Source organism: Magallana gigas, chromosome 1 (genome assembly GCF_963853765.1).
Source record: "Magallana gigas chromosome 1, xbMagGiga1.1, whole genome shotgun sequence".
Taxonomy (NCBI): domain Eukaryota; kingdom Metazoa; phylum Mollusca; class Bivalvia; order Ostreida; family Ostreidae; genus Magallana; species Magallana gigas.
The window spans coordinates 66,729,870-66,757,769 of NC_088853.1; the positions used below are offsets into that span (position 1 = coordinate 66,729,870).

Genomic DNA, 27,900 nt, shown 5'->3' on the forward strand with positions numbered 1-27,900 from the left:
AAATAATACAAAAGTTATTTTTGATAAAGTTAAAATCCAAAACTTTTTAGGATAATATAATCAGCAATATCAATATCTAACTACCAAGGACTTTAACACAATTGTTGATTTATTCTACATTCAAAACTTATGTTGGAATAGTTTGATCTAGAAACATAGACTGTCGTCCGCTCAGCGGTAAATGACAATTTCAAACAAGTTATCGAAGTATAAAGAATAGTCTAAAAAATGGTTACAAAGTTGATTTGCATGTTGAACTCAGTATCTGCCTAAATCTAAACAATTGGGTTATCAGATCCTTCATACTCCTTCTCTCTCTCTCTCTCTCTCTCTCTCTCTCTCTCTCTCTCTCTCTCTCTCTCTCTCTCAAATGTAATTGAGAAATCGCCACTACATGCATTATATAAAATAACAACAACAACTCAAGAATTCCACAAACACAGCCCCATTGATCCAAAACTAAAAATTTATATTAAAGCATTTATAGTTTTAAACAGACGTTAAACGTTCCTCTGAGTGGAATGGGGTTTATTCATACCACATATGGGGAAATCAAGCATTTTAAAAATCTGTACCAAAGCTAAAAACCATGGATACTTTTCTCACAATGTATAAATCTCGCTTTCTCTTTCTCTCGCTCTCGCTCTCTTTCTCTCTAAATTTACTTATTGTTGTTAGCAAAATCAACGGACTGTAGTTATTAAGATCAACTGATTGTTATTTACAAGATCATTTGATTGTAGTTGACAACATTACTGATTTTAGTTAACAAGTTAAGCTCACTGATTATAGTTAACTAGTTTTCAATGCATAGTCAACTGATTGTAGCTGACAAATCACAGATAGTAGTCGACAAGTTATCAAGATCACTGATTGTTGTTAAGAAGAACACAATATAGTTAATAATATCGCTGATAGTTATCAATATAACTCATTCGGTCACATTTTATTAACCGGCACAACTTTATCCTGTTAAAGAGAGTACACAACAACAATTGTTGTAAACAAACATGTATTTGCAGCGACCTGATTCCGCGCCAAAAAAAATTCTTTAAAACATGACATGCGTGACGATGCTCTCGCAAAAACTTTTCAAACATCAATTGAATAAAGTTTTGCTTACAGTAATGGTGGATCCAGTTTACACAGATGATTAAAGATGATTCATTTTCCACTATTTTTTTCGTTCAAATGTTGTTAAAACGAAGTATAGATTGCATCCGTTTTGTATTTATTGATATTTTAATGTCTGATTTAAATGCTGTTGACTTATTATTGGTATTTATTATGAAAACAACATTCTGTTAGAATATGCTTCTTTCGTAAGTCAGACGGAATAAGCTAAAAAGGGAATATCATGATCAAGCAGAAAATCACATTTGCGACAACTAATGATATGAACTCTGATAGTGATATATCAACAAAAATATCAAAATATTAAAAAAAAACCCAAACGTTAAACATTTTTCTGAGTGCAAAAAGTATAGACTGGAATGGCAGCAAATTCTAAGGAGTATATTGAAAGAACTAATAGTGATAACATATGTCGATCACGAATACATTTTGATTGTACCCTCAAAGATCCATCGACTTGATCAAATTACACTCTTTTGGCTTTCACATAAATCACCTACATTAAAATGAACGTAACTACACAATGTGTGTGCATAATGCATGGACGGGGATTCTTCAACATGGTTAACATTTATCGACATTCACATCGTTCATCCTCCGTGTTTTGATTTATCTCCATGCACAGGACACTACCATATTGCGTGTTTATGACGTACATTCAGTCACCCAAAGTTATAATTGTGCTTAATCATTCCAAGGAGTTCGCATTGCACATCATTACTTCAATTGAAAGAACATCTGAACGATCAACTATGTTAATCACTTTTTCATACAAAATTCGACAAATTCAAACTTCAGAGGAACAAGTACTGAAACAAATCAAATAATTTGAAAAATAAGTAGTTGTCACCTCTCTGACAAACTGACCACCTATCTTGGAGTTCCCGCCACAATCTTTTAATTTCGGCGGGTGTATAGTGATGTCCTGTAATTCGATACCTAAAGTTTTGACCACATGGACTTCTGTCTCGATAACCACAGCTGAAACCTTTGTTCTCTAACGCAAGAGCTCCTATATGTTCTCTACACAAACCAGTTATATAAACGTCTTCAAATATAAAGTACGGAACACTCCCTGTTGCACTGTATAGTTTGGGAAGGTTATCACCGCTGATCAGGTAGGCTGTGCCTGCTATATAATCGGGGTAGTAATCCTTTTCATATTCTGATCTTGATATTCTCCATTTTGACAATGGCAATCGGAACGGAGAGGCTCCGCTGACTTTGCAGCCGGATATTGAGTTAGACTTTGGTTGAGTTTTCAATTCGTCTAAAAGTCTGGGAAGGTTTAGAAACATGTCGTCATCAATTTTCAAAAGATACCTCACTCCTTTACAGTTTGTCGATGCCCAACGAAGCAAAGCGATCGATTTTTTGGAAAGATTTTCATAGGTTTCTGAAATATCAGTAAACAAAATATCATTGTAGATGGTGTTCTCGACTCCTGCAAGGTTCTGGTGAAGGCTCTGCTTACTTTTACCAAGCACGAATTTTAACACCACGGTACAGTTTGTGTATGAAAGGTTTCCCCATGTGCTGCGTATTGCATTTCTTTGCTCAAAGTTTGAAACGGCGCTTGGAACCATTATGAGCAGAAACACTTCACCGGTGCTGCAAGTAGTAGGCTGAGTTGAGACTGATGGACGCAAAAACCCTGATTTTAAGTATGCTTCTTCGGCTCTCTTTCTAGATGCTCGAAAGGGTGTACAAATAAAGTATGTAGCCAAGAACAAAATGATCATCCATTTCAAAACGTTTTTCACAACGTTTTTCCACGTGCGGGTCCTTATCCTCGGAAAGTGCATCTAAAAAAGCAAATGGTTATTAGATAGTTAGAAAAAGTACGAACAGTAGTTATACCAAGAATTGATCTAAAATTGTGTAAATTAAACCAGAACATTTTGGGTTTGCTTTCTATTATATACCCATCGATTTACCCATTAAGCTATAAAAAATCCTTGTGGAGAGTCTCTATTTACACTTTAAAAAAAGTAAACAGTGAAAGCGTTCATATATCAAGTATCCGGCAAAACAACGGTAGATAGACGTGGTCGTCATTACATTTAGTTCTGTCATGGGCTTGTCTTTTTAAGAACACCAGGGAACTATTTCTCAAAAAGGCGTAGAGTTGGGTTTAAGTTTGAGCTACGCGATTATTACGGTGGCCCTATCATTATATGATAGATCGATGAGACCTCGTTTTTGAGAAATGAATATACAAAAATGACACCGATATGGGCTTCCAATTTATTCTATATGAATTTTTTTTATAGAAACCGGATACATCAATTTAGTTTCGATTAAGATATCTTTAAGCTTACAATTTTGTATCAAATAATGCTCAATTCAATTACCTATATAGCATATCATATAACGCCATATAAACTTCATAATATTTTTGTAAAGAAAATATTCATGAAAATAAAAAACAAGAGTTGTTGATATTTGTTAACCTATAAATTAAATCTGCAAATAAACTGATTTTTGGCTAAATTACAATGTGCATGCAATTCCATAAACTACTTTAGATAGCATTAATAAAGCATTCGGCTGCACATTAAAGAAATTATGGATGAGAGAGAGAGAGAGAGAAGTATTGATTGCCATTCTTTTCTTTAGAGTATATTAAAGAGACCAGCTTTTAGTACTTTGATTTAAGTATCTAAGTATTTAAGTATACTTCATCAATGCGCGTAACGCATTGATGAAAAAGTTTTCCGGTCAATTTTTTCGTTGATACGTCGATCATTAGAAAAATTATTATCTTCATTTCTTATCATTTAATAAAACATTTTCAAATCAAAAAATGTGAACAGGAAGATCCAAGATTGGGAAGTGATTTTCCTCACTCCACTTCCTTATTTTTGGTTTAATAACGTAATTTGGGGGTTTTTTTTATTTGTAATTGAAAGTGCATTTATTTGCATATTGCTCTATAAGGATGAAAAAATGACAATAACAAACTATCAACCATCTCTCAAAACTCCAGAATACGAAATACAAATTCAAAGCACAGCAACACGGGCCTCTAAGAAGACAGAAAAAAAACCAGGTGCCTAGGAGGAGTGAAAATCCTCTGCTAACCGGCACAGTCATTCACCGTGTGCTCTTTGTCGTAATCGGGAAAAAAACCCCGGAAAAGTTCGTAGACAATTAGGTGATTAATTACGGTCTAACAATTAGTATGAAAAACGTCAGTTGCGACCAGTAGAAGATTGTTTTTGCCGACAAGATCGTTGTATCGAACATAGAGCTAACGAAAAAATGACTTCAAACGAGACTGTTGAAGGTCCTGTTTTATCAACTTGTTTATCAGTAGCTTGTCTCGCCATAGAAACTGTACATACGAAGAGCATGCCCTTTTGTATCGAATATACTAAGAGACAAAAACACTATATGCAGGTGATGAAGGTTTATTGCTACATAAGTAAGGGAAGTTGACTATAGAAAAATTGAAGTTGATGAAACTCACTCTGTGGTATCTTTTATTTCAAGTTCACTGGGATATATCGAGTCGACGCAAGTATAGAAATAACAGTTGTTAATTGATAATACGTCGTCAATATACCTGAATGTTGAGTTGAAGGTCACAGCGAGTGATTATTTTTTTCACGTACAAGTTTTTAAATAAATTCTGCTTAAGATAGGTTATGCCCTTCTTTTTAGACAGTTTAAAGGCAGTTTCGTAAATGACGTTTGATTTTTGGGAGTTGATTTTAATCAACTCTCCTATGCAGTCACTCGGACAAACCGAAAGTGAAACAGTGTTTGGACCTCAGCACAAATCATTGCTCCTGACGAGACTTATAGTTCTTGAAAATAATTGATGAATTCGATGTAATGTATGCTAAAGCATTGTTTTTCAAGGAAATTTATTTACAAATACCTTTAAAATAGTCAGATTTTAAATGGTACGAACAATCTAAATATTTTTTGTAGTCGTATGTATTCCTACGCCAGAGTTCAATATAGTCTCGTTCAACTCGGCTGTCTCCGTAAACCCTTGTCGGAGATTTACGGTGTCAGCCGAGCGTTTGGTTGAACGAGACTAGAGTTCAATATTGCTTGGATCCATACAATTTTCGAGAAATATTTCTACCACTGATACATAGTTTGATTGAATTAATTTTATCTTTAAATATTATTTAACATGATTCATATGGAGGTTTCTCGACATTCTAGTCGAAAAAGTTTTAAAATTTATATTATAAAAACATGCTTAATTCAAATTAGAAACAACGTACACATGTACTTGTCATGCAAAATAACATATCATTGATTTTAAAATAAATAAACAACGACAAATCAACTCCCGTCAGTTCTTCAGTACTTTGATTATATACATGTAAGTGAGGGAAGAAACAAGTTTACTATTTTACCTTCGTTCGTCTTTCTTTTTTGTTTATGTTTTTATTTTATTTTTTTTTACAAAAATGGGGGTTGGGTGGGATTACTAAACATACTTAATGCATTAATGTATACATTATTAGCTTGTATTTTCAAAACATCGTATGCAAGGCATATAGCACGTTTTGTAAACCAATGTTAAACTTGATTTATTGCTTTCAGTAAAAAAATAAAAACCACACACATGGATATGCATTCATATTACACCAAAGTTAATAATGAATAGTTTTATATGTTATCACCATGAAAGAGGATTCAATAATAATGAATGGAAAATAGATAAGGTGGTTTGTACCATTAAAGTACCTTCATTGGTATTTTATTTTTGTACCTTTAGTATATTGTTTATTCTCCTGTTCCACTTGTTTATCTATATAATTTAATTCTGGTTGTAACGCGCTTTCTGATTGGCTAAAAAATTATTTTATATTGTATAAAGAATGTTGCCTACGTCATAGTAAGACTAACGTCAAAAACGTATCAATACGCCTGACGTTACGTTTGAATTTTGTACAGTTTTACGTCATCTTAAAGGTCAAATGACCGTTTATATCTACAATGAAGAGTAAAAAATTAAATTATAAGCAATGAATTCAATATTTATTAGTTTTATACGATATAAAATGGTTTGAAACAGTTTACGCTTTTCTATAAACCGCTTCGCGGTTTATAAAGCGTAAACTGCCCTAAACCATTTTATATCGTATAAAACAAATAAATATTGAATTCATTCCTTAAATAAATGTATGAATTGTATAAAAAATGAATACTGAAGGGTTGTAAAGCTTAAAGTGAATAAAGAATGAATAAATGAAGTCATGCAATAGTCAATTGCTCGTTTATTTATTGAAACCGTGTGTCCTTTTCAAATAAATAATGCCACTTTTACATGCACCGTAATTTTTCCCTAAAAAATTGAAACTTTAAATCATGCTTAGTGTATTTGATTTATTACTAAATCGAAAAGTATTTTATGTGCAAGTAAATGTCGGTCAGCAAATATTCTTTTTTCTGGTGAGCTTGCACAGAAATGACCTGCAAACATGTTTCATCTTAGGGTATTCAAATGAGACATGCTCCATATTATGTCTTTGTCCCATGCCTAATAAACAGTTACATTTTAAATGTTACAAATACAAACGCTTTAAATGTTGAATGATTTGGTTAGTTTTGTTATTTTGATATTAAATACAATAATCATTCGAATTTAAATTTAAGATTGCAAGAAATATATAAATTGACTTCTCAATTTTATGTATGAACATGTGTTTTTATTCATAACAATGATTTGATTATACAAAAGTACTTAGCCCTTCAAAATTGCACCAGGGTTCCAAAACTGTGATCAATGGATAATAATGCCAAAAAAGAATGCTGTTAATTTTAATTGTTACCAAAAAAAACTTGCGTTAAAAAAGAAAATTCCTAATTTTTTATTCTTAGACATTTTTAGAAAACGACCTTCTTGACCGAGCGATAGTCAAATACTAGAATACACGTTGATATCGCTACAACATATATCTCTAAAGGAATAAATTAAGGCATTTACTAAGAAACATAATGGATAAAAGAGACTTAATCGATTCCGTTGGCCTTTCTGTAGGATATTTATCACTTTATAATGGAGTACAGATTTCGCACAAATCTTTTCTCATTCAGAAATTTAACCATATAAACAAACTATATTCAATCAATACAAATGCACAACTCAATATCTATAGTTCTGTATGACATTCACATAGATAGGGGGGTGTTAGAAAAGTTCGCTTACAAGTTCGATCATGACTATTCCCATGATAAAAGCGAAACTTTTCATTTTAAACTTCACGTACTTTTTAATGAATATGTAAAGATTTGTTAGTTTGAAGCACTATGAAAAATATAGAGCTTATTTTTATGATAAGATATGCTTCACGGTGCATGTCAGCTTTTGATATTTTTATATGTTGTACTCATTTCTACTTTTTAAAAAATCAAATGTACCATATAAACCAATAAAAATAAACGATATTTCATATGACGTTAAAAAACATGAATGTTATTTTTTGAAAAGTTTTAATTACAGTTTATTTTCACTTAAAAGTCATTTGATAATAAATACGTTATCCTAAAAAATACCCAGTAATTTATCTTCAAATCACCTTATCAGCAAACTTTTCTAACAACCCTCATATACAAAACTTCTTTCCCATTTTTTCGCTGTAGTGTTTTCGCAAATGATTACAAGTTCTGATAGGTGGCGATCTTGCAAACAATTCTGGAATATTCTTTTTGTGTTTTTGAGTGACTGGTTAAAAAGATATACAGCCTTGTCACGGGATGGCAGTATTATTATCTAAAATCTTATTTAAGTTAAATTCAAAAACATATCTAGACAAACTAATTTCCTTATTAACTTCTAATGAAAATGTCATATTTGTCTGCTTTATGCAGAACTTATTCGAGACGTCGATGGGTTTTTTAAAAAAAAAAAAGATGCATAGACGATTAACTAATGACAGACGAAGTATTCTTTGGCATTTATTTACGACTCATTATTTTGTCAACAAATGCCTTGATCACTTCTGGAAAAACATCACGAGCTTCAGGTAACACTTAAAAGTGCGTGGCTATTAGAGTATCAATTACTTTTCCATACAGACCAATTTAGAAAGTTATAGAGTTTAGCATGTTTACGCCAGCAGAATTAGTCTCCTTTCAATGTTTGAAATATTTGAGGATAATGAAAAATTAATTATGGGAACACACAAAAAAACCAAAAAGCCACAAACCAAATGAATCATGGGTAATTTTAAAATTTTGGAAGGGATACAATTTTTAAAGACGAATGTTTACGTAATTCATAACCCAAATACATCTATTTGCGACGACCATAATTGCTTAAGATTTTACCTTATTTTTATTAAGAAAGAAACAAACAAATCACTATTACATCAGTACGAAAATGACTTTTTTTGTTAAATCCAAGTTTCAGTTGCATTATCTATCTATCTATCTATCTATCTATCTATCTATCTATCTATCTATCTATCTATCTATCTACATGTATATATCTATCTATCTTTCTATCTATCTATCTATCTATCTATCTATCTATCTATCTATCTATCTATCTATCTATCTATCTATCTATCTATCTATCTATCTATCTATCTATCTATCTATTTATCTACATGTATCTATCTATCTATCTATCTATCTATCTATCTATCTATCTATCTATCTATCTATCTATCTATCTACATGTATCTATCTATCTATCTATCTATCTATCTATCTATCTATCTATCTATCTATCTATCTATCTATCTATCTATCTATCTATCTATCTATCTATCTATCTATCTATCTATCTATCTATCTACATGTATCTATCTATCTATCTATCTATCTATCTATCTATCTATCTATCTATCTATCTATCTACATCTATCTATCTATCTATCTATCTATCTATCTATCTATCTATCTATCTATCTATCTATCTATCTACATGTATCTATCTATCTATCTATCTATCTACATGTATCTATCTATCTATCTATCTATCTATCTATCTATCTATCTATCTATCTACATGTATCTATCTATCTATCTATCTATCTATCTATCTATCTATCTATCTATCTACATGTATCTATCTATCTATCTATCTATCTATCTATCTATCTATCTATCTATCTATCTAAATATCTATCTATCTATCTAGAAATTCAGCTTTTAAACTCTTTGTATTTGTTAACATAAAGGATCATTTGAAAATGATCCCATTGTTTTAATGCAGCAAGGTTTCACATCTAAATGCGAAACACTGTATACTCTATCCATCTATATTAAAAAGAAAACTGCACATATACAAAACAATTAATAGATCATTTATATTGATAATGGCTGACTTTGGATCTTTGGACTTTGTTTTGCACAGCATAAGTTTTGGAATTGTGGTTAATCGGGCGATTTGTTTCTGTATATTCGTAGACACATTTATTCACCGAATCTTTTTCTGATTGAGTGTACATGATGCTAGGATGATGTTATTTGTTAGAGTAAATTCTCGCGAGAAAACATGGTTTTTTTTCTGGCTGAGACCTAAATTTGCTGGTAACATGAACCTTTGTCTATTAAGTAGATATTACTGATGACTTCATTCATAAAACAATAATCATTAAAAGACGTACAAACATGTTCTCTCACTAACATTTTGAACCTTCACGCTTAACCTATCCAAAGATCAACAAATGATACAAAGCCCTTTTTTTGAGTATAGCTGACAGCTATTTGGAGTGATTGATTGTTGTGGTTGACTGCACATAAGGCTGACTTTACCTTCTTCTGCACTGAAAACCTGATATGTTTATGTTAATAAAGCAATTTTAATCATGTTTGGTTTTTTACGGGCCGCCAGAAGGCGGTCCGTTATTTGATACACATTTAGATAGGGAACTACGTTTCTGCGGGATAGTTCTTTTTTATATAGAATTGATATTATGCTAATTTCTATGAATTAAAAGTAAATTTGCATGTAGAAATATGTTTTATGCCTTTAAGAAATATTACACATTTTTTGTTTTACTCGTAAATGTAAAGTGGGTCATAGACTGTCGTGTTAGGTGCAATTTTACTGAGACGATAATCTTTTCGGAAAATTTCGGATTTTTTCATTGTATCGGGATCGGTACATGTAAACGGAACATTCTAAAGACCTGAACTACTGAAGACTTGAATGACATGACATTCTATATAAATGATATATTTGAATTTCTTTTTTCTGCGTCAAATGAAATGGCTGTGTGTGTATTCATTATATTTCCATGTGAAAGGTGGTAGAAAAATATCAGAAAATGACCTCCATATCAATGATTTTCGCAAAAATATGAAAGACCTAAAAAATTTAAACTGACCTGATTAATTTTGAATACTTTTGAGAACCTCATGAAATTGAATAAGCATTACTTTCTTCATAAACTGAAGTGTAGATAAGATTAATTATTTCATTTCGGAAAAAAAAAATGATCCGGCTTATTTTTTACCTTTAAAATTGTGCAGTTTTTACCGGATGAGCATATGATCTTACATGATTCAATACAATGCAACAAAAAAAAATTGTTTGAAATACATAATCTCTAAGAAAATAATGATGAGTTGAACTTTGTCTTAGGATAATGTACAAATCAATGTGTTCTCTATTACTTCATACTATGGCAATGGTCATACAATTACCGTTAGAAATGCTTAAAGTAACGAACTCTATTCTCATTAATAATAGTAAAATGTAACACTTCAAAACCTGTTGCTAAAAAATATATTAAAATTAACAATAAAGATTAATAGTACAACCAACTCATTATTTTCTTTTTTGTGATGCGTTTTTATGTAAACAACTAATTATTTTTTTGCGGCCGATTTGACGCTTGCGTTTATATTTTTTTCTTGTTATTTACCTTATTGACAAAAAGAAACAAACAAACAATAAAACCATAAAAAAAAAAAAAACACAGTTTGAAAAGTTTGAAAAAGTTTGATAATCAACTGAGGAACATAAATATAAATAAATGAATAAGTAATAGTACAATTCATTTTGCCAATTTTGAAATTAAGAAGGAAAAACAAAACAAAAAAAGAAACCCCAAAATCAAAGCTCTCTTTAAAGATGATAATAATTCTTTGAAATATAACTGGGGAGCGGTGTATTTAAAATACTTAAATTCTGATGATAAATCGACTACTGGATTCAATAGGGATTTAACTTCAGTATAAAAGTTACACAATTTGACGAAAACTTTATATTGACCCAGAAAATCAACGAACAATGATATAATTCCCACGTTCACATAATTTATTAGAATTAGCTAATATATATATATATATATATATTTGTTATACTTTCATGTTAAATACTGAAATCTGATTGGTTAAGACGGAGTTAATAATATTTACTATTACCCTCAGCGTTAGCAACGCACTTGGCAACGGGTAACATTAAAAAATGTTACATGCGCGAAAATTATGCGCGTACGGTTCGCTGTAGAATTCACGTTATTCCTATATAAAAGCAGTAAAATTTTCTTAAAATTTTTAAAAAAGACATTCAGTATAACAAAATAAATAGTGCCTGTTTGGGAGGATAACAGTTGAAATTGACACCCCTCGAAAACCATTGTCAACCTCCGCTTCGCGTCGGTTGACAATGGTTTTCTCGGGGTGTCAATTTCAACTGTTACCCTCCCAAACAGGCACTATTTATATAATATATATATATATATATATATATATATATATATATATATATATATATATATATATATATATATATATATATATATATATATATATATATATATATATGTATATATCAGTAGACTTTAAAGATCACTTTTACCGTAGCTTAAGGTAGCTCACTACACCTTGAAATATTTTCTCAAATCAGCAGAAAATTACTTGATTATGATAGATATCATAATGAATAAGGAGTTCTTAAGTAAAACAGGCAAAAAATGTTCAATTTCGGATGAAAAATTACATTTTTGAAAATTTAAGTTTAGTAAACATGAACAAAAGCTCCAGGCGGATTCGAACTCAAGATCTGCGGTCCAGAAGCTCAATACTTTAGCCACTGAGCTAAGACGATATACAACCAAATCGAACGATATAAATAGTTTAACAAAACATTTAAATCGCCATCTTGTGACGAAGTGTCTTAAAATGTATAAGTCTGTGTGTAGTGAGCTACCTTAAGAATTTCAAGAAAAATTGCCGATGGTTTTTTCTTACTTATTTTTAGTACCGAAAAGTTTAGTGCATGCATTTAAAGTGCTTCTGTGGTTGTATAGTCTTCATTTCTTGAGTCATGATAAGGGTGTTAAACGAATTTCAACTCACTTGTTATGGTAACGATTGTATTCTAATGGTTGAACATTTCATACCCGATATTTCAGATGAATACATTAATAATAAATATCAATTTAATAGCTCAAATCCATCGTTATCAATTACAGGTGTTTGTTTTCTTATATCAACAAGCCCTTAAATTGATAAAATATAGACAACTAAAGAAACATACACCTGATATTGATATTGATAAAGAGTTTTTTTCTTCATTTATTTGTGATGGCTACGAATAGATCTCTATTCATCTAATTCTCTGATGAACATGATCTGTCGTCCAAAAAATGCAATAATCACGTTTTATGCACATTTTATGATAATATTCACGTGATGTTAATCACTGTATAAAGAGGTATATTCACCTGGTGGTATCTTTGCCCTTTAACACTTGTAGATGGTTCGCCCCGTCTTGAATCTCCCAAGATGCAGTTGTGATAAACAATATATTATTTGCGCATTAACATTGCCCAGTATTGAATTCGCCCGCTGACAGTGAGACTGAAAGGAGAGAGAAAACTGGCGAATATTTACCTTGTATACAGTATGCCAGTCATATTTTTTAATACACGATGTTTGAAGACACCTTTAAATGCATAACTTGTACATTGAAATATTACCACATACACACGCTCGAGAAAATTAAATTTACTTAAAGATGCATGTATAACTTTATTGTCTCTTGAACCAATTTTAGCATTCTTGAAGCAGATGTATGCAGAATTAGGAGAAAAAAATAATACCTAGTTTGGTGAAGTGATTTTTATTACCAAATGTTTTAAGTATTGTGTTTTTTGGCATAAGGTTGTGCTGATTCCTGGTTTTAAATGGCATCAAGATTTCGGTAAACACCTTGAGTATTTATCAGAATGGAGATAAGGAATATGAGAATAACATATTACTATAGGTGACGATGTATTTGAACTAAAAAGATATACTGGATGGTTTAATACAATGAGTACTGAAGATTGATAACCTTTTCTATGATATGAAGTAATATATGGCTATTGTGTTATAATGATCTCGACTCCTGTCAAGTTAACCCATCCGCAAAGTAACTGCTACCAATTCAACAACAACAGAATGTGTATCCGTATACAACATACATAATAGGAATGCCACAAACAACAAACACGAGGCACAGCTAATTTTTAGCCTGTATTACGCCCAAGAGGATAGTTTCGACCGTTTCAAAATCAAAACTCTGATACCTTGGTTGCATTAATATTCAAGGGTATCAATTTTCGTTGATGAAGTGAAAATCCCAGTTTCAAGGATAGATAAATTCGTGGCCAATGACCCTAGCAATACAAAATTTTACTAGAAATTGCACTTCGATGAACATTTAGTTTCGTGGATCAACTAAACAACGAAATCCACGAAAATTGGTATTCAACGAATATTGGTGAAACCATAGCAGTAAGCAACAGCCAAACGTACGTCATTACAAAGGTTGAATACGACAAATGCTTTATGCTCACTTAGGCATCTTTTAAGCTCAGTCATGATTTAAAAAGGACCAATGATTTTGATGCATGTTAATGTTTACCATGTTTGAGATTTCCATGTCATTCAAATTATCTACGACCTTTGTAGTATTTGTTGTAAGGACTATTAAAAACAGAACCGGTTAAGACGAAGTGCATACTTATTTAGATGACAGAGGTATTGTTGGATCGAAACATTCTACCATCTTATGATCTATTTGAGAATCATTTTTGGAGAATTTGGGGTCCACCTTATAAGGAATAGACAAAGAGGCCCACGACATACTTAGAATTTTAGATACCATGAAAATTTGATTAAAAACCTAACCACACATACTTGCTGAGCTATTATTCGTTTGGGCGGAAACGGGGGTAACCTTCGTTGTATTAGGAGGATAATTAAATTTGAAGATGGCAGTCAACTTTTTTTATAAGATAACGAAAGCCACAAGGCATTGTGGGTAAAAATTATTTTTACTGTTTGCAGGATAACACAAGTGTTTTCTGAAGGCTTCATGCATATCTTCACTTCTCTTAATCAATTGTCACTGATAATAATAAACTAGTGACCCTCATGATAACTCTGTCTTGCTGGGATTGCATTTCTAACCCAGGGTTCCCCCCGACAAGTGTACACGGTCTGTTAATGCTTCACACACACACACAAAAAATGCAAGCGCAAAACCATACGGAAATTAAAGTTAATAAAGAAACTATTGATAATAATTATGTTTATATTTAAACCTCATTTTTCGCTTCAATTTTGCTTTTATTAAGGTTTGTACTATAGGTGCTCAGTTTAACAAATGGCAAGGCCTATGCACAACTACATGGGTGCGTCTTTTAACCCCAAGGAACCCCAAGGAACCCCAAGGAAACCCCAAGGAACCCCAAGGAACCTCAAGGATACCCCAAGGAACCCCAATGACAAAAATTAATAAATTTTAATACCCAAGGGGTCTTATTGGACTTCAAGGGTCACCGCTTAGTACCCCAAGGGTACCCCAAGGAACCCCAAGGAAACCCGTAAGAACCCCATGGAACCCAAATGATAAAGTTATTAACCAGTGATACCCCAGGGGTCTCATTCAAATCAAAGGCTCACCCCAAGGTACCCCAGTGATAGTAATTAATAACTATTTATACCCAAGGGGTCTCATTTGAATCCAAGGGTCACCTCGTAGTACCCCAAGGATACCCCAAGGAACCCCAAGTATACTCATTAGAACCCCAAGTAACCCCAATAATAGAAATTAGTAACTAGTGAAACCCCAGGAGTCTCATTATACCCCTATACCCCCACAAATGAAGTTTAGTGGGGTATATTGGTTTCACCCTATCCGTCCGTCTGTCCGTCTCTCTGTAGATGCAACTTTGTCCCCCCTATAGAATTTTTTACTACTGCATGGAACAGTCTGAAAATTTGTACATATGTTGATCACCATCTGAAGATGTGCACCTGTAATTTTTTTTAGGATCAGACAAGATTTAATGATTTTATGACAGTTTTCATTTTCCTCATTCTATTTTTTGTTCACTGATGTTGAAAAGTAAGGGAGGTAATCCTTACAGATTTTATTAATTAATTTATAGCATTAAAACACCCTAAAATATATTTATATAAATACATTCAAATGGAGGTTTTTTGTCTTTATGCGTTAACTAAAGGACGAGTGCACTTATGGGCCCCGGTGAAAAGTGAAAAAATGAAGAACCAAATTAAGCATATTTTTTTCCTTAACATTATCTATTGATATCTATTCCATAAGAATTAACAAGTTTTAGCGCTGAAATTATTGTTTATGAAAAGCACGAAGCTTTAAAACATAGTAGGGGTCAGCAGACATTCGTGATTTTGTATAGTAATTCGAGGACAGGCATTCATTTTAAAGCCTTTGTTTACTGTCAGCCTAACCGAGTACAAACTTGTGGAAAAGACAATATACCGGTACGCATTATACATTTAGTAAACTCCTGTGAAAGTAAGAACATTGTACTCGGTTAGGCTGGTACCTAAAAAATGAAAAACGTATGAAAATTTCAAGGTTTTTCCTATAGCAAGCGAAATCTATTACCTGTGTGACCCATGTTTGAACTCGCGCATGGAATAAATTATTTCAAACAATCACGTGGTTTCTATCCAGGTAAACGTTTGTCAAATGTGCTCACTGTAAAACATTGACACGTTTTAGATCGCTTTCCTTCATCTTTGTATGGTCAGGAATATTTGTTTGTCACTATGGTAATATGCAACTTCAAAGCTTCATTCGATTTTTTTTTCAGACGTAAAATAATGCATAAAGTATAATTCAGCAAACGCGCCAATCGATCCACCAACAGAGCAATGTTGATTTAAATGTCCCCTCCCTCTGATCTAAATAGACACAATTCAAGTAGGTTCGGTTCGATTTTTCCGGATTTAGATTATTTATAGGCATTTAAAAATCCTCAATTTTTTTAATTGTATTCTAATTTTGGTAAATTTAAGCGTGCATATAAATCAGAAGTATCCATGAGTGCTTAACTATTATGAGAAAAAAGCAATTTGATGATATTTTCTACATATAAACGGCACTGAAAAAGGGCCCATTCTCTATAGCTTAAGTGCACTTGTTCTTTATCTTTTATAAGTATTCTATCAACTGACAATGCAGATTTTTTGTTTGTCAATGATAAATTCTTAGGAGCTGGCTGAATTCATTTGTCCCAAGGGGGCCATTATCTGAGCCATGGTTTAGATGGAGCATGTGTGTATGGAAAATTGATAATCTGTAAAATGGGCAGTGGCTTTGGGGCTAATTTAAAAGGAAATAAATAATATCATTATTAGAATAAAGAAGTGAACTATTTTTAGAAGTTGTTTAAATTTATTAGTCATGCAAGTTGATGAAGTGACCCTATAGGGAATTTAATTTAAATTAGATTTAAAATTACTGTCGTGATATGATTGTAGTGTTTCTGCAATTTTAAAATTGTTTGTAATAATAATTTTCTTTCTTACATATTTTTACATAGTATGGTAATTATGGTAATGTTTTGGGAGTTTATTAAATTTAACAAGCCTGTCAAAGAAAATCATATATAAAGTCCTATGGAATCAATTTTCTGATATGGAGTTCCATTGAACCATAGCAGAAAGTGAGGAAAATTTGAAACAACTAACTGCATGTGTTAAGACTCTTATTAGAAAGATATTCAAAGTTTTATCAACAGAAGAGCATTGCTTGGCTACCGGTATTTCCATTTACTGCAAAGGGTGGGATTATTGTCATTTTGTTGGTTTTTCATTAAAACAATTAAATAAAAAAAAATATCATCAGATACATTAATTTGTAAATATATTACTGTTATACATATGTATTTAAAGTGATAAGTACCCCAAAGAACCCAAATGAATCCCAAGTATACCAATGAAAACCCAAAGGATATCCTTGAGAACCCCATAGATACCTCAATGTTGGAAAGTAAATTTGATGACCAAGGCCGGTCTCATTAAAAATCAACGGGTCACTCCTGATACCCCAAGGATACCCCAATTATAAAAATTGATAACTATTGATACCCCAGGATACTCATTGGAGTCCAAAGGTCAACTATTGGTACCCCAAGGATACCTGTAGGAACCCCAATTGCAAGGTACCCAATTGATAAAATTTAATAACCACCCCAATGGTTGTACTGTAAAACATATTACTAATTAATACCCAATTACTCAATGGAATATCATAAAAACATCTGGGCAACCCAAGGAACACTTGTGATACCCCAATACATACTGGTATGATAAAAATAATGTTTCTCCTGACTTAAAATATCTGTTCACTTTGGATGAATTTAACAATTAATGTTGTCAAATCGGTTGAAAATCATAATCGAGTACCGTTAATCGGCAGAATTTATTGTCTCTTACCAACTGATGATCAGCCAATATTGAATCAGTAACAAATTATATCAAATTCATGAAAATAGGGCACTAAATTTCATGTCACCACAAGGAAGTCTGCAATTCTTCCGGTGAACCATTCATATGAACACTTAATATGACAATGTTTCTTCGGTGAAATTTTCAAATGAAGTGGGGAAAGATATTGTTCAGTTACAAAGACCCAAACTTGTTTTACTATTGACATAGGGGGTGTTACCCTTATTGGAGTACTTTTGAGAAAAGACAAGAAGTGATCATGGAAGTGTGGAGTGGGGCTATCTCCCCTTCGTGGGTACAACACAATGGATTGACCCATTATGCGCGCAGAATGTTCAAAGATGAGAAAAATGTAAATTTTGGACTGATTTTGATTGAAATATAGAAATAGCGTCACTTCTGACGTCATTTTCTGCCAGTGAGTGCAAAAAAATCAAATAAATAGGTGAAAAATAAATTTTACATCAACTCTTCTAAAATATAACATAACATATTATTGTACCTGAAACACTTTAAAAAATTGCGAATAATGGGGGCCAAATTTAACTCATATCATATATATAGTTCTTTCGTACTTCAAATCACCATCTACCAGTTGAAGTGGGAAGATGGGAAGGTATCCCATTAAATGAAAGATTTTGTCCTCTCTGTTACAAAAAACGTATAGCCGATGAATTTCATTATATTTTAGAATGTGATGCAATATCACAAGTCCGAAACAAATTTATAGACAAAAATTTTTCGGCTAGACCAAATGTGTTTTAAAGTATTACATATTAGGGTATCCTTGGGGTTGTATGGTGTATCAAGAGTTATAAATCTGTATGATTAGGATATTTTTTGGAGTTCCTTGGGATTTCTGTGGGGTTCCCTAGGGTTTATAGAGGTTTTTAGAGGCGTGTCTGGGATACCAATGAGTCCCCCGTGGTATCAAGTATTTTTAATTTGAATTATTAGGCTATATCCTTGGGGTTCCATTGGGTTCTATGGGGTATCAAGTTTTATGAATCTGTATTATAAGGGTATCCTTTAAGTTCCTTGGGGTATCCATGGGGTTCCGTGGGATACCTAATGGTGTCTGGGATATCAAAAAGCCCCGAGGGTGTATCCAGATATATAAAATTGTGTTATTAGGGTATCCTTGGGGTTCATTTGGGTATCAAAAGCTATATTACTGGGTATCCTTGGAGTTCCTTGAGGTATCCATAGGGTGTGTCAGGGATAACAATGGGGTATCTGTATTATTACTATTAGAGTACTATTAGGGTATCCTTCAGGTTTCTTGGGGTACCCATGGGGTTTCCTGGGATACCTTGTGATTTGTCTAGGATATCAAAGAGACCCAAAAAGTATCAAGAGATATAGTGTATCCTTGGAGTTCCAAAGGATATCAAGAGTTATAAAATTTATATAACCAATACATGTATAAGAATATCCCTAAAGTTCCTTGGGGTATCCGTGGGTTTTGTCTGAGATACCAATGAGTCCCTACGGGTATCAAGAATTTAAATTTGTATTATTAAGTTATCCTTTAAGTTCCTTGAGGTATCCTTGGGGTTCTGTGGTGTATCAAGAGTTATGAATCTGTATTTTTAGGGTATTCTTGGAGCTCCTTGGGATATCTCTGGGGTTCCCTGGGATTCTTAGAGGTGTATCTGGAATACCAATGAGTCCCCATGGTTATCCAGAGTTTTAGATTTGTATTGCAGCGTATTACGGTATCCTTGGGGTTCTATGGAGTATCAAGATTTATGATTCTGTATTATTAGGGTATTCTTGGAGTTCCTTGGGATATCCCTGGGTTTCCCTGGGATTCCTAGAGGTGTATCTGGAATACCAATGAGTCCCCAGGGTTATCAAAAGTTTTACATTTGTATTACAATGTATTAGGGTATCCTTGGGGTTCTATGGAGTATTAAGAGTTATGATTCTGTATTATTAGGGTAGTTCCTTGGGATATCCATGGGGTTCCCTGGGATTCCTAGAGGTGTATCTGGAATACCAATGAGTCCTCAGGGTTAATAAGAGTTTTAAATTTGTATTATTAGGGTATCCTTGGGGTTCTATGGAGTATCAAGAGTTATGATTCTGTATTATTAGGGTATTCTTGGAGTTCCTTGGGATATCCCATGGGTTCCCTGTGGTTCTTAGAGGTGTGTCTGGAATACCAGTGAGTCCCCAGGGGTACCACGAGTTTAAAATTTGTATCATTAGGGTATCCTTGAGGTTCCTTGGGATTCCTATGGTGTATCAGGAGTTATAAATCTGTATTATTATGTTATCTTTGGGGTTCCTTGGGGTATAATTGGGGTACCAAGGGTAAGGGGTGACCCTTGCACTCTAATGAGACCCCCCTGGGTATCAATAGTTATTCATTTCTGTTATTGGGGTATCCTTGGGGTTCCTTGGGGTTCCTTGGGGTTTCCTTGGGGTCCCTTGGGGTTCCTTGGGGTTAAAAGACGTGCCGCAACTACATTAGCAAAATAAATTTAAAACAATAAGATGTTTTTCTTCTTTCAAGCATATTTGAATTAACTCCCTTCAAGACGAACATGTATATCCTGATCTGTATAGTCCATTTACATATTCCATGTTTTTATATTTTATGAACTTTGTTGCTCTTATTTTCCTAATAAATACCAATAGTTATTAAAATTATGAAAAAAAACCTAATCGTTCAACACAAGAAGACATTGTCAAGTTTTGATCATCCAAAGAAAACCATTTATAAATACCAAAAGAAAATGCTATATGATCGCTGCCTTAAAATATTAAATTTCTTGTTTTAAACAAATCCTGCAGTTCTTAAAAGGTATGTGCGGTTTTATGCATTTTTTGCCCCCAACATGAAAGTTTTAGAAAGAGCTTTAAAAATAAGGTGAAAGATAGTTAAAATCATATTGGCAATAAAGGTGTAAAAGGTTATCACCACAGTGACGTCATAATGTAGAAATTACGTCATGAAGATTGCATTATTTTGATAAATTGATGTTTTGTAGCAAAATATGGGTGTTTTCCGATGGTTTTTTGACTGGGAAACATCGAGCGCAGGCTTGCTCAAGTACCATTTTTTAGTATAATGTGTATAACTATCTGAAGAAAAACATGTGTTAAAATCGCACTTGAGCAGACCTGCACTCTATACTTCCGAATGCAAAATATAGAGCAAAGATGAGAATATTTTCATTTGTTTGCAAATTTGCGGGAATTAGGTCAGTTAGGTGACGTCATAGATAAACAGCGAATGAGTAATGAGGACCAAAATCAAGATTAAAGTTATAGGCATCCTCTATACGATGATTTGTGAAGATTTGATTTTTATACGATACTTTTTAAAAATTGGTTGGAATCGGGGGCAGATATTTGACCATACCGCACATAGTCCTTTGAGGTTTATTAAACATAATTATCATAATGATTGTAATTAACTTAATAGGGATTTTTAAAATTGTTTTTTAGTAACATTTTTTTGGCATTGCTAACCTCTTTTGTAGAAATAAAGGTCGCTACTCTTAATTTCAAAGGTGGTGGAACAATTTATCCTCCAATTTCGGAGGGAACAATCAATCCTAAAAAACGGAAGTTGCTTTAACCTGTTAGATTCCAGTACAAAACGATTTTTTTAAATTAAAAAGAAATGGTATTACAGTATTTCCCGAGAGTTAAAATAGTGTCATTGTCAATCGTCAATTAAATCCTGACGTCACGGGTATAAGAAACGTAGGATATATACATGTATATGTATTTTCTCGCACCAAGCAATTTATCTTATATTTGAGGAGGGTGGGGGGGGGGGGTCAGCTAACAAAGGACAATATAAATTTTTCACATGAATAACAAATCCTTGCTTCCAATTCTATCAAAAAAAAGTCATTCTTCAAAATTACAAATCTAGATTGAGTAGATACATTAGCCGCAGCACGGAGTGGTCCTAGTTTTAACATTCACAATTCAACACCAATCGAGCTAACGTTTAATAAGATTTGGGGGGGGGGATTATAATAATAATACGGGGATGACAATATCCTTATAAGCCTTCAACAGATTTAAAACACTTTATAGATGAAAAAGGACACTAGGTATTATTCTAGTGTCAAATTCGGTCTGTGGCAGGACGCTGTCACCATTGTGTATTTGTGACTCCCGTCATGGTTGGGTTCTTTTCGATGTAATAAAATACAATTGCCGCTCAGCGTGGTGTAATGTTGCACCCCTAAAATCAATGGCTGAATGTAAATACATGTAAACTGATTCACTGTTATATCGTCAAAAGCCTGGCTTTAATGTGTGGTGCCCTAATTAATGCACATCTTTGAATAAACTTCATTATTCGAGAAAAAAAATCATCCACTGTGAAATTTTGTAAAATTTTAGCATCAGCTAAATAGACAGTTTGTTGGGATGATTATTGCTTTAATTTTGTAATAATACCTTAATTTTTTCCCATAATAAACCATTCATTTGCGATAGACAAGTTTTGGCACAATTTTTTTACATTAATGCAGCTTGTTGGGGGGGGGGGGGGGGGGATGAGAATAAAATCTGGTAAGTGAATTTTGTTAGACTTAATGAATTAACCCCTTTACGGTAACTGGGGTACTGTTCTTTTTCAGGACAAAATGACATATTTTGGTGAAATATGATGTTATGTCAATTGTTTCACGTAATTTAATTATCTACAAAAAATTCGGCAAAGTATATCAATTTACCCTGCAAGAGAGCAGTACCGCAGTTTTGTTAAGGGGTCTATATGCAAAATAATTCCTGCTGCATGCAATTGATTCAAAATTCGTCATTGTGTTTGCTTAGAGCCTGCAGGTTAACCCATCATATGATATCAGTTACATTTTAGATGAGTTCGTCCCTTCTTTCATATTTGGAATGTGTTCTATATATCTTAACACAGTAAGTAAACAGACCAAAGTTTCAAAATAAGAGAAATAGATGCAAGTTTAAACTTTTAAGGTCATATTTTATTACAGTCGACAGGAGGGGGTCGGTTATATGATCTGGAAGCCCAGACAAGCTTTGTGTTTCTGCCGGGATATTATAACCAAGTCTCGTCTTTGTGTGTGTCTTTTTTTTTAACTTTGACCGCCAAGGTGCGTTTTTAATCAAATATACTTATGAACTCTGCGGCTATAATGATGTTCTATTTCGACGATTGATATGTGATAAGCTCTCATTTTAAACCCATAATCAATAAACGCATCTGTTGTTTAGGTGTTAATGCTTCAACCATCTCATTTTTATTATTATGGGTCATCTGCATCCATAGCTGCAGGACTGTAGCTCCCGGTCTGAAAAATTTCGGATGGACGACCTGGGAGCTACAGTGCCTCCCATAGGAAAAATCTGCAATTTACGGCGCACAAAAAAATGCGCTAATTGTGGACTTATTAACCTGATTTTTACTCAAATTCTGTAAAAATAATTTGTACCATTAAATTCTTCTGCCAATTTACTACTGATATCGTCACTTTACTTGCCTCAGACTTTCTCTTAAACATGATAACCGACCTCGGAAAATGAAGTATGTTAATTTACGTCGAGATCGAGAGTCGCCATTTTTAAATGTAAACAAACTTGCACCACTTTAATTTGCAGGGCTGTGATGGTGTTTAAAAGAATATAAGAGGCAAGTGAAGTGACGATATCTGTAGCAAAATGTCCGAGGAATTTTTTGGGATCAAATATTTGTACAGAATGTGATCGTAAATGAGATTAATCAGTCCAAAATTAGCGCAATTTTTTGTGCGCCGTAAATTGCAGTTTTTTACTATGGGAGGCACTGTAGCTCCCAGGTCGTCCATCCGAATTTTTTCAGACCGGGAGCTACAGTCCTGCAGCTACTGCATCCAGTGATTTCTAATGTTTATAGCGTACTTGAAGACAACGAATTATACGCATCTAAGATTGTTTCTATCAATACAAGTTTGTCTAGTTACGTAGCACGGTAAAATTGAAATCATTAGAACCATTTTAACAAGAGCTTGGACTTTGGATAGTTTTGTCAAACAGAAATGTGACGTAGGTCTGTCTATTTCATTATCAGCCACTCAGCCATTGCTCTCTGAAATCAACAAGATGTGTCTGACTTCTGAGCCAAGACTACGCAATCGGTACATGTTTCGCTTAAAACCACGCCATTTATATCTTGTTTTGACGCAAGAATTAAATAACTACGTCTTACTAAAAGTCCAAGGTATTGTTAAAATGGTCTTATACTGATCTCGAGATTGAGTACGGCTGGACATGTTGTCTACTGAACTGTATTCCGAAAACTGTTCATTATTACTCAGAACCAGAGTTTACACATGCCATAGTACCACACCTTTTACATCTATCATAGAAAAATTTTGTATTAGTTTTGAATTCTTTTTTTCAAAAGCGTACAGAATTCTGTTTCCCGACGTTATTTTGCAGGTGAGTATGTTCGTAGAAGCTGGGAAAGGATCAAAGGGACATACTAGTTACCATTCTTATTTGTTATTCCTCTTTGAATCAAAGTTCAGTAAAAGCAAGAGATCGATCAATCAATAACAGCACTGCTATGTAGTTTGTTGATTCTGGTTTTTAGTAGGGCTTTGCTGAAAATAGAATCCTGGCTGTGGGCGGGCCATTAGCTAATTGTACTATAAATGGCAGAATTCTACAAGAAAACCAAAAACCCAACAAACAGTGGCATGGTAAGGCTTTCGCTCCACCAAATCGTTAGACATTGTCAAAGAGCTATCTGACATTCGTTAAATTTATATTAAGATATTTATTGTGAAAGGAATTTGTTTTTCTTTACTCTTTATAGAAAATTAATGCATTTTGGAAACATACGTCATGCCCATCAAATCAAAAGAAATGGTATTTGGTTGCATATTAAGGAAAGCGGGAGTTGCTATGGTTATGTTTGTTTCAAAATCCAATGCAACGCAACGAGAGAGAGAGAGAGAGAGAGAGAGAGAGAGAGAGAGAGAGAGAGAGAGAGAGAGAGAGAGAGAGAGAGAGAGAGAGAGAGAGAGAGAGAGAGAGAGAGAGAGAAAGAGAGAGAGAGAGAGAGAGAGAGAGTTTCTTTGCTAGACCCATTAAAACACAGTATGCACATCAAAACACAAATAAGGTTTGTTTCTATAACAATTGTTACATTTAAAATCAAATTAAAAAGCCACGTTTATATGACCTTTGTCACTTTTAAAATCATTTACCCATGTATTTCATTATTTTACATTTCAAATTGTATGTGACCTATTTTTCATTGAATTTCATTAAATTTGAGATAAACTTTTAAACTTATAAACTCTGAAATAAACCGGTCTGGCGTGCTACTGAATTACTACTCAAGTAACATAGACTTGTCAAACAATGTAGTTGATTTGATTTACTAGCCATTTCTATTTGGGTACTTAAATAATAAAGAATAAATATTTAAAAGTTTGAAAAAAAACAACTTAAAACTGAAAAGCGACACATCCACGAAATAGCATTCCAACGAGAGAAAAAACCCAACAGCAACAACAACAACAACAAAAACAAAACAAAACAAAAAAAACAGACAATTCACAAAATAATGTTCCCCACAAACCTTAATGATTCCACGGTACTTGTTATGAGTTAATGTGATTGCCCTGGACTGTAATACACCTGTACATTGTAACACTGTTCTGCGTTTTAATATATCAAATTGGCTCGCTTAAACTATGCAGGTAATAAAAAACCCAAAGTGCTAATGCTATTAAAATCGTATTTTTTTTTCTGTGTCAATTAAATCTGAAGCAATCTGAAATAAAATTAGTAAATGCAATATTGATGAAATAACATTGGTAAAAGAAACAACAAAGAAGGTTTTAAAATACTCACGATTTTTTCCATGAACATTGTAGGTGTTCAGGTTCACTTCACCTCCATCTAAACCATCTACGTTCCTGTTATAAAGCACTTTTACAATTTACACACTCACTTTGAAAGTTTGTTTCAAAGTGCTTTAATTTATTTTTACCAGCATAAACCCTATACTGTGTTTATTTCATGGTTCACCGGCAATCGCAACCTCTCGGGCCTTTCCGGCAGGCTCGGAACGGAAAGGGCCGAGAAGTTGCGATTGCGTTCACCGGTAAATCAGACCATATGAAATTTGAGCAAAGTAGGAATAATGATCCAGTCGTAGCTCGCACGCTTTTTGTAATACCCACTTATTCTGATCACGAGATAGTACATTTTAGTTTTTATCAAAACAATAAACAATGTTCCTACTTATAGAGAAAAACAGCGTCCTCCACCGCGGGCAGAGCGCTAATCCTTCGGGTATTGCACCTGTTGAAATTAATCCCCTGAGGTTATCAAGATGCTTGATTTCGATCGTTTAAGTTTTGCTTCAATGACAAGAATAATATTTCAGATATTTTGGATGTAACTTGATGTGTTTTTGAAGGCGACCAGCAGTTGTACATTACGAGAAAGGATAATAAGATTTCTGCTCGCATATTTGATTGTCTCAGTATTTAAACTTTTAATATCAAATAACTTCATCCATATTACACACCGCATAAATGTATAAACACCATATTGTTCTATAAATATCTGCTCGTCCGCTTTTGCTAAAGTATATACCGCTTTGTTTTTAATTGAATAAAAAAAAACAACCTAAAATATCAATATCCAAAAAAAGGTGTAAAGTTGATTTAATAAAACATAGCGTCCTTTTACGATCTTGTTCCGTCTTACATGTAAGTGACTGGCCTTGGATGACATTTAAATTTAAATGTCATCCAAACTTTTTGAAGTTAAGGTGGCTCACCACACCGTGAAATATTTTCTCAAATCAGCAGAAAATTACTTGATTATGATAGATATCATAATGAATTAGAAGTATTTAAGCCTAATAGGCAAAAACTGTGCAGTTTTGGTTGAAAAATTACATTTTCAAAAATTTAATTTATTTAACATGAATAAAAGCTCCAGGAAGATTCGAATTCATGATCTGCGGTTCAGAAGCCAAATACTTTAACCACTGAACTAAGACGATATACAACCCTATCGAACGATATAAACAGTTTTACAAAAAATTTAAGGAGGCTCTATACACCACTTTTTGATGACGCAGTACGCAAAAAAAAAAAAAAATCCGGAAGCATGCAATTCCGGTACTGGCTGATTTAAACTGAGGCGAATTGTATGGGGAGCGCTCTTTTAAAAAAATGTTAAATGAATAGTCTTAGATTTATTTTGTTAATTGGAAGAATCATTACCTACAAGTAATGTGACACCTTCACGTTGTGTCGTATTATTTATCGTAAAAACAATAAAATCAATTATAATTTTTTTTAGATAGTTTCTTTCCGAATTCGATATCTTACAGCGTAGCTCAGTGGGTTAGTGGGTTCACTACAAACCTGTAGATTATGAGTTCGAATCCCGTTGAGGACAATAACATTTTTAACATTCCAAAATTTTCTAAAATATTTTGGTTGAATTCTGTGAAAGAAAATTCTAAACCGTTGAAAGTATTTGGATTATAATATACTTCAATCCACATTAATATTGACAGATGTTCCTAACCATAATAAGGGGATGGAAGAGTGGCTTTGACTTTTTCTCAGGTTGGGATACATAAATCCTATTAGTTAAGTTTCCCCTTCATTTATTTGACTTAGTTTTGCATTAAAGCGAATAAATACTTATATAGGCCTCTAATGAAATATGTATGTATTTATACCATCTCCATAATAAATTGTTATTTTTGTCAATTTCCGGATTAGGCATGTGTGCCGTTTTAGATTCTAATATTACAGACTCCATTATTTTGATCACGTGGTCTTTGTTTACCACAACTTTAGAAGGGAGAAGATTTTGACCCTCCTCCTTCCCTTCTTCCACCAATGCTTAATCTGTGTTATAAATCATTATCTATTTGAATTTTGTTATATGTCCTTTTATATTCTTATTTGAAATCGTTCTATCGTGATATTTAGGAAATTTTCTTTAAAGGTCATATGAAACGATTTTTAACACTACGATTTTCTTTCATGAATATAAAGCTTGGTATAAACAAATGTTAAAAATACATGATGTAAGATT

The 27,900-nt window shown here is 33.1% G+C and overlaps 1 protein-coding gene across 5 annotated transcripts; it reads right to left on the reverse strand.

Moving 5' to 3' along the window:
* Positions 1–309: 309 nt before the first annotated feature.
* Positions 310–26,166, reverse strand: LOC105326726 (beta-1,3-galactosyltransferase 1). Of its 5 annotated transcripts, none has more exons than XM_034462930.2 (3): positions 25,684–26,137; positions 12,789–12,924; positions 310–2,939 (listed from the first exon to the last, which is right to left on the reverse strand). In XM_034462930.2, exon 3 carries the CDS (start codon positions 2,937–2,939, stop codon positions 1,929–1,931), a length of 1,011 nt encoding a protein of 336 aa, XP_034318821.2. In that variant the 5' UTR covers positions 12,789–12,924; positions 25,684–26,137; the 3' UTR covers positions 310–1,928. The 5 variants fall into 5 exon arrangements, 4 of the variants coding, with proteins under 4 accessions (XP_034318821.2, XP_034318822.2, XP_011425202.3 ...); XM_034462931.2 differs by lacking the exon at positions 25,684–26,137 and adding an exon at positions 25,409–25,520; XR_010715189.1 differs by lacking the exon at positions 310–2,939 and adding an exon at positions 6,310–7,828 and having other exon boundaries at positions 25,684–26,166.
* Between the last annotated feature and the right edge of the window lie 1,734 nt (positions 26,167–27,900).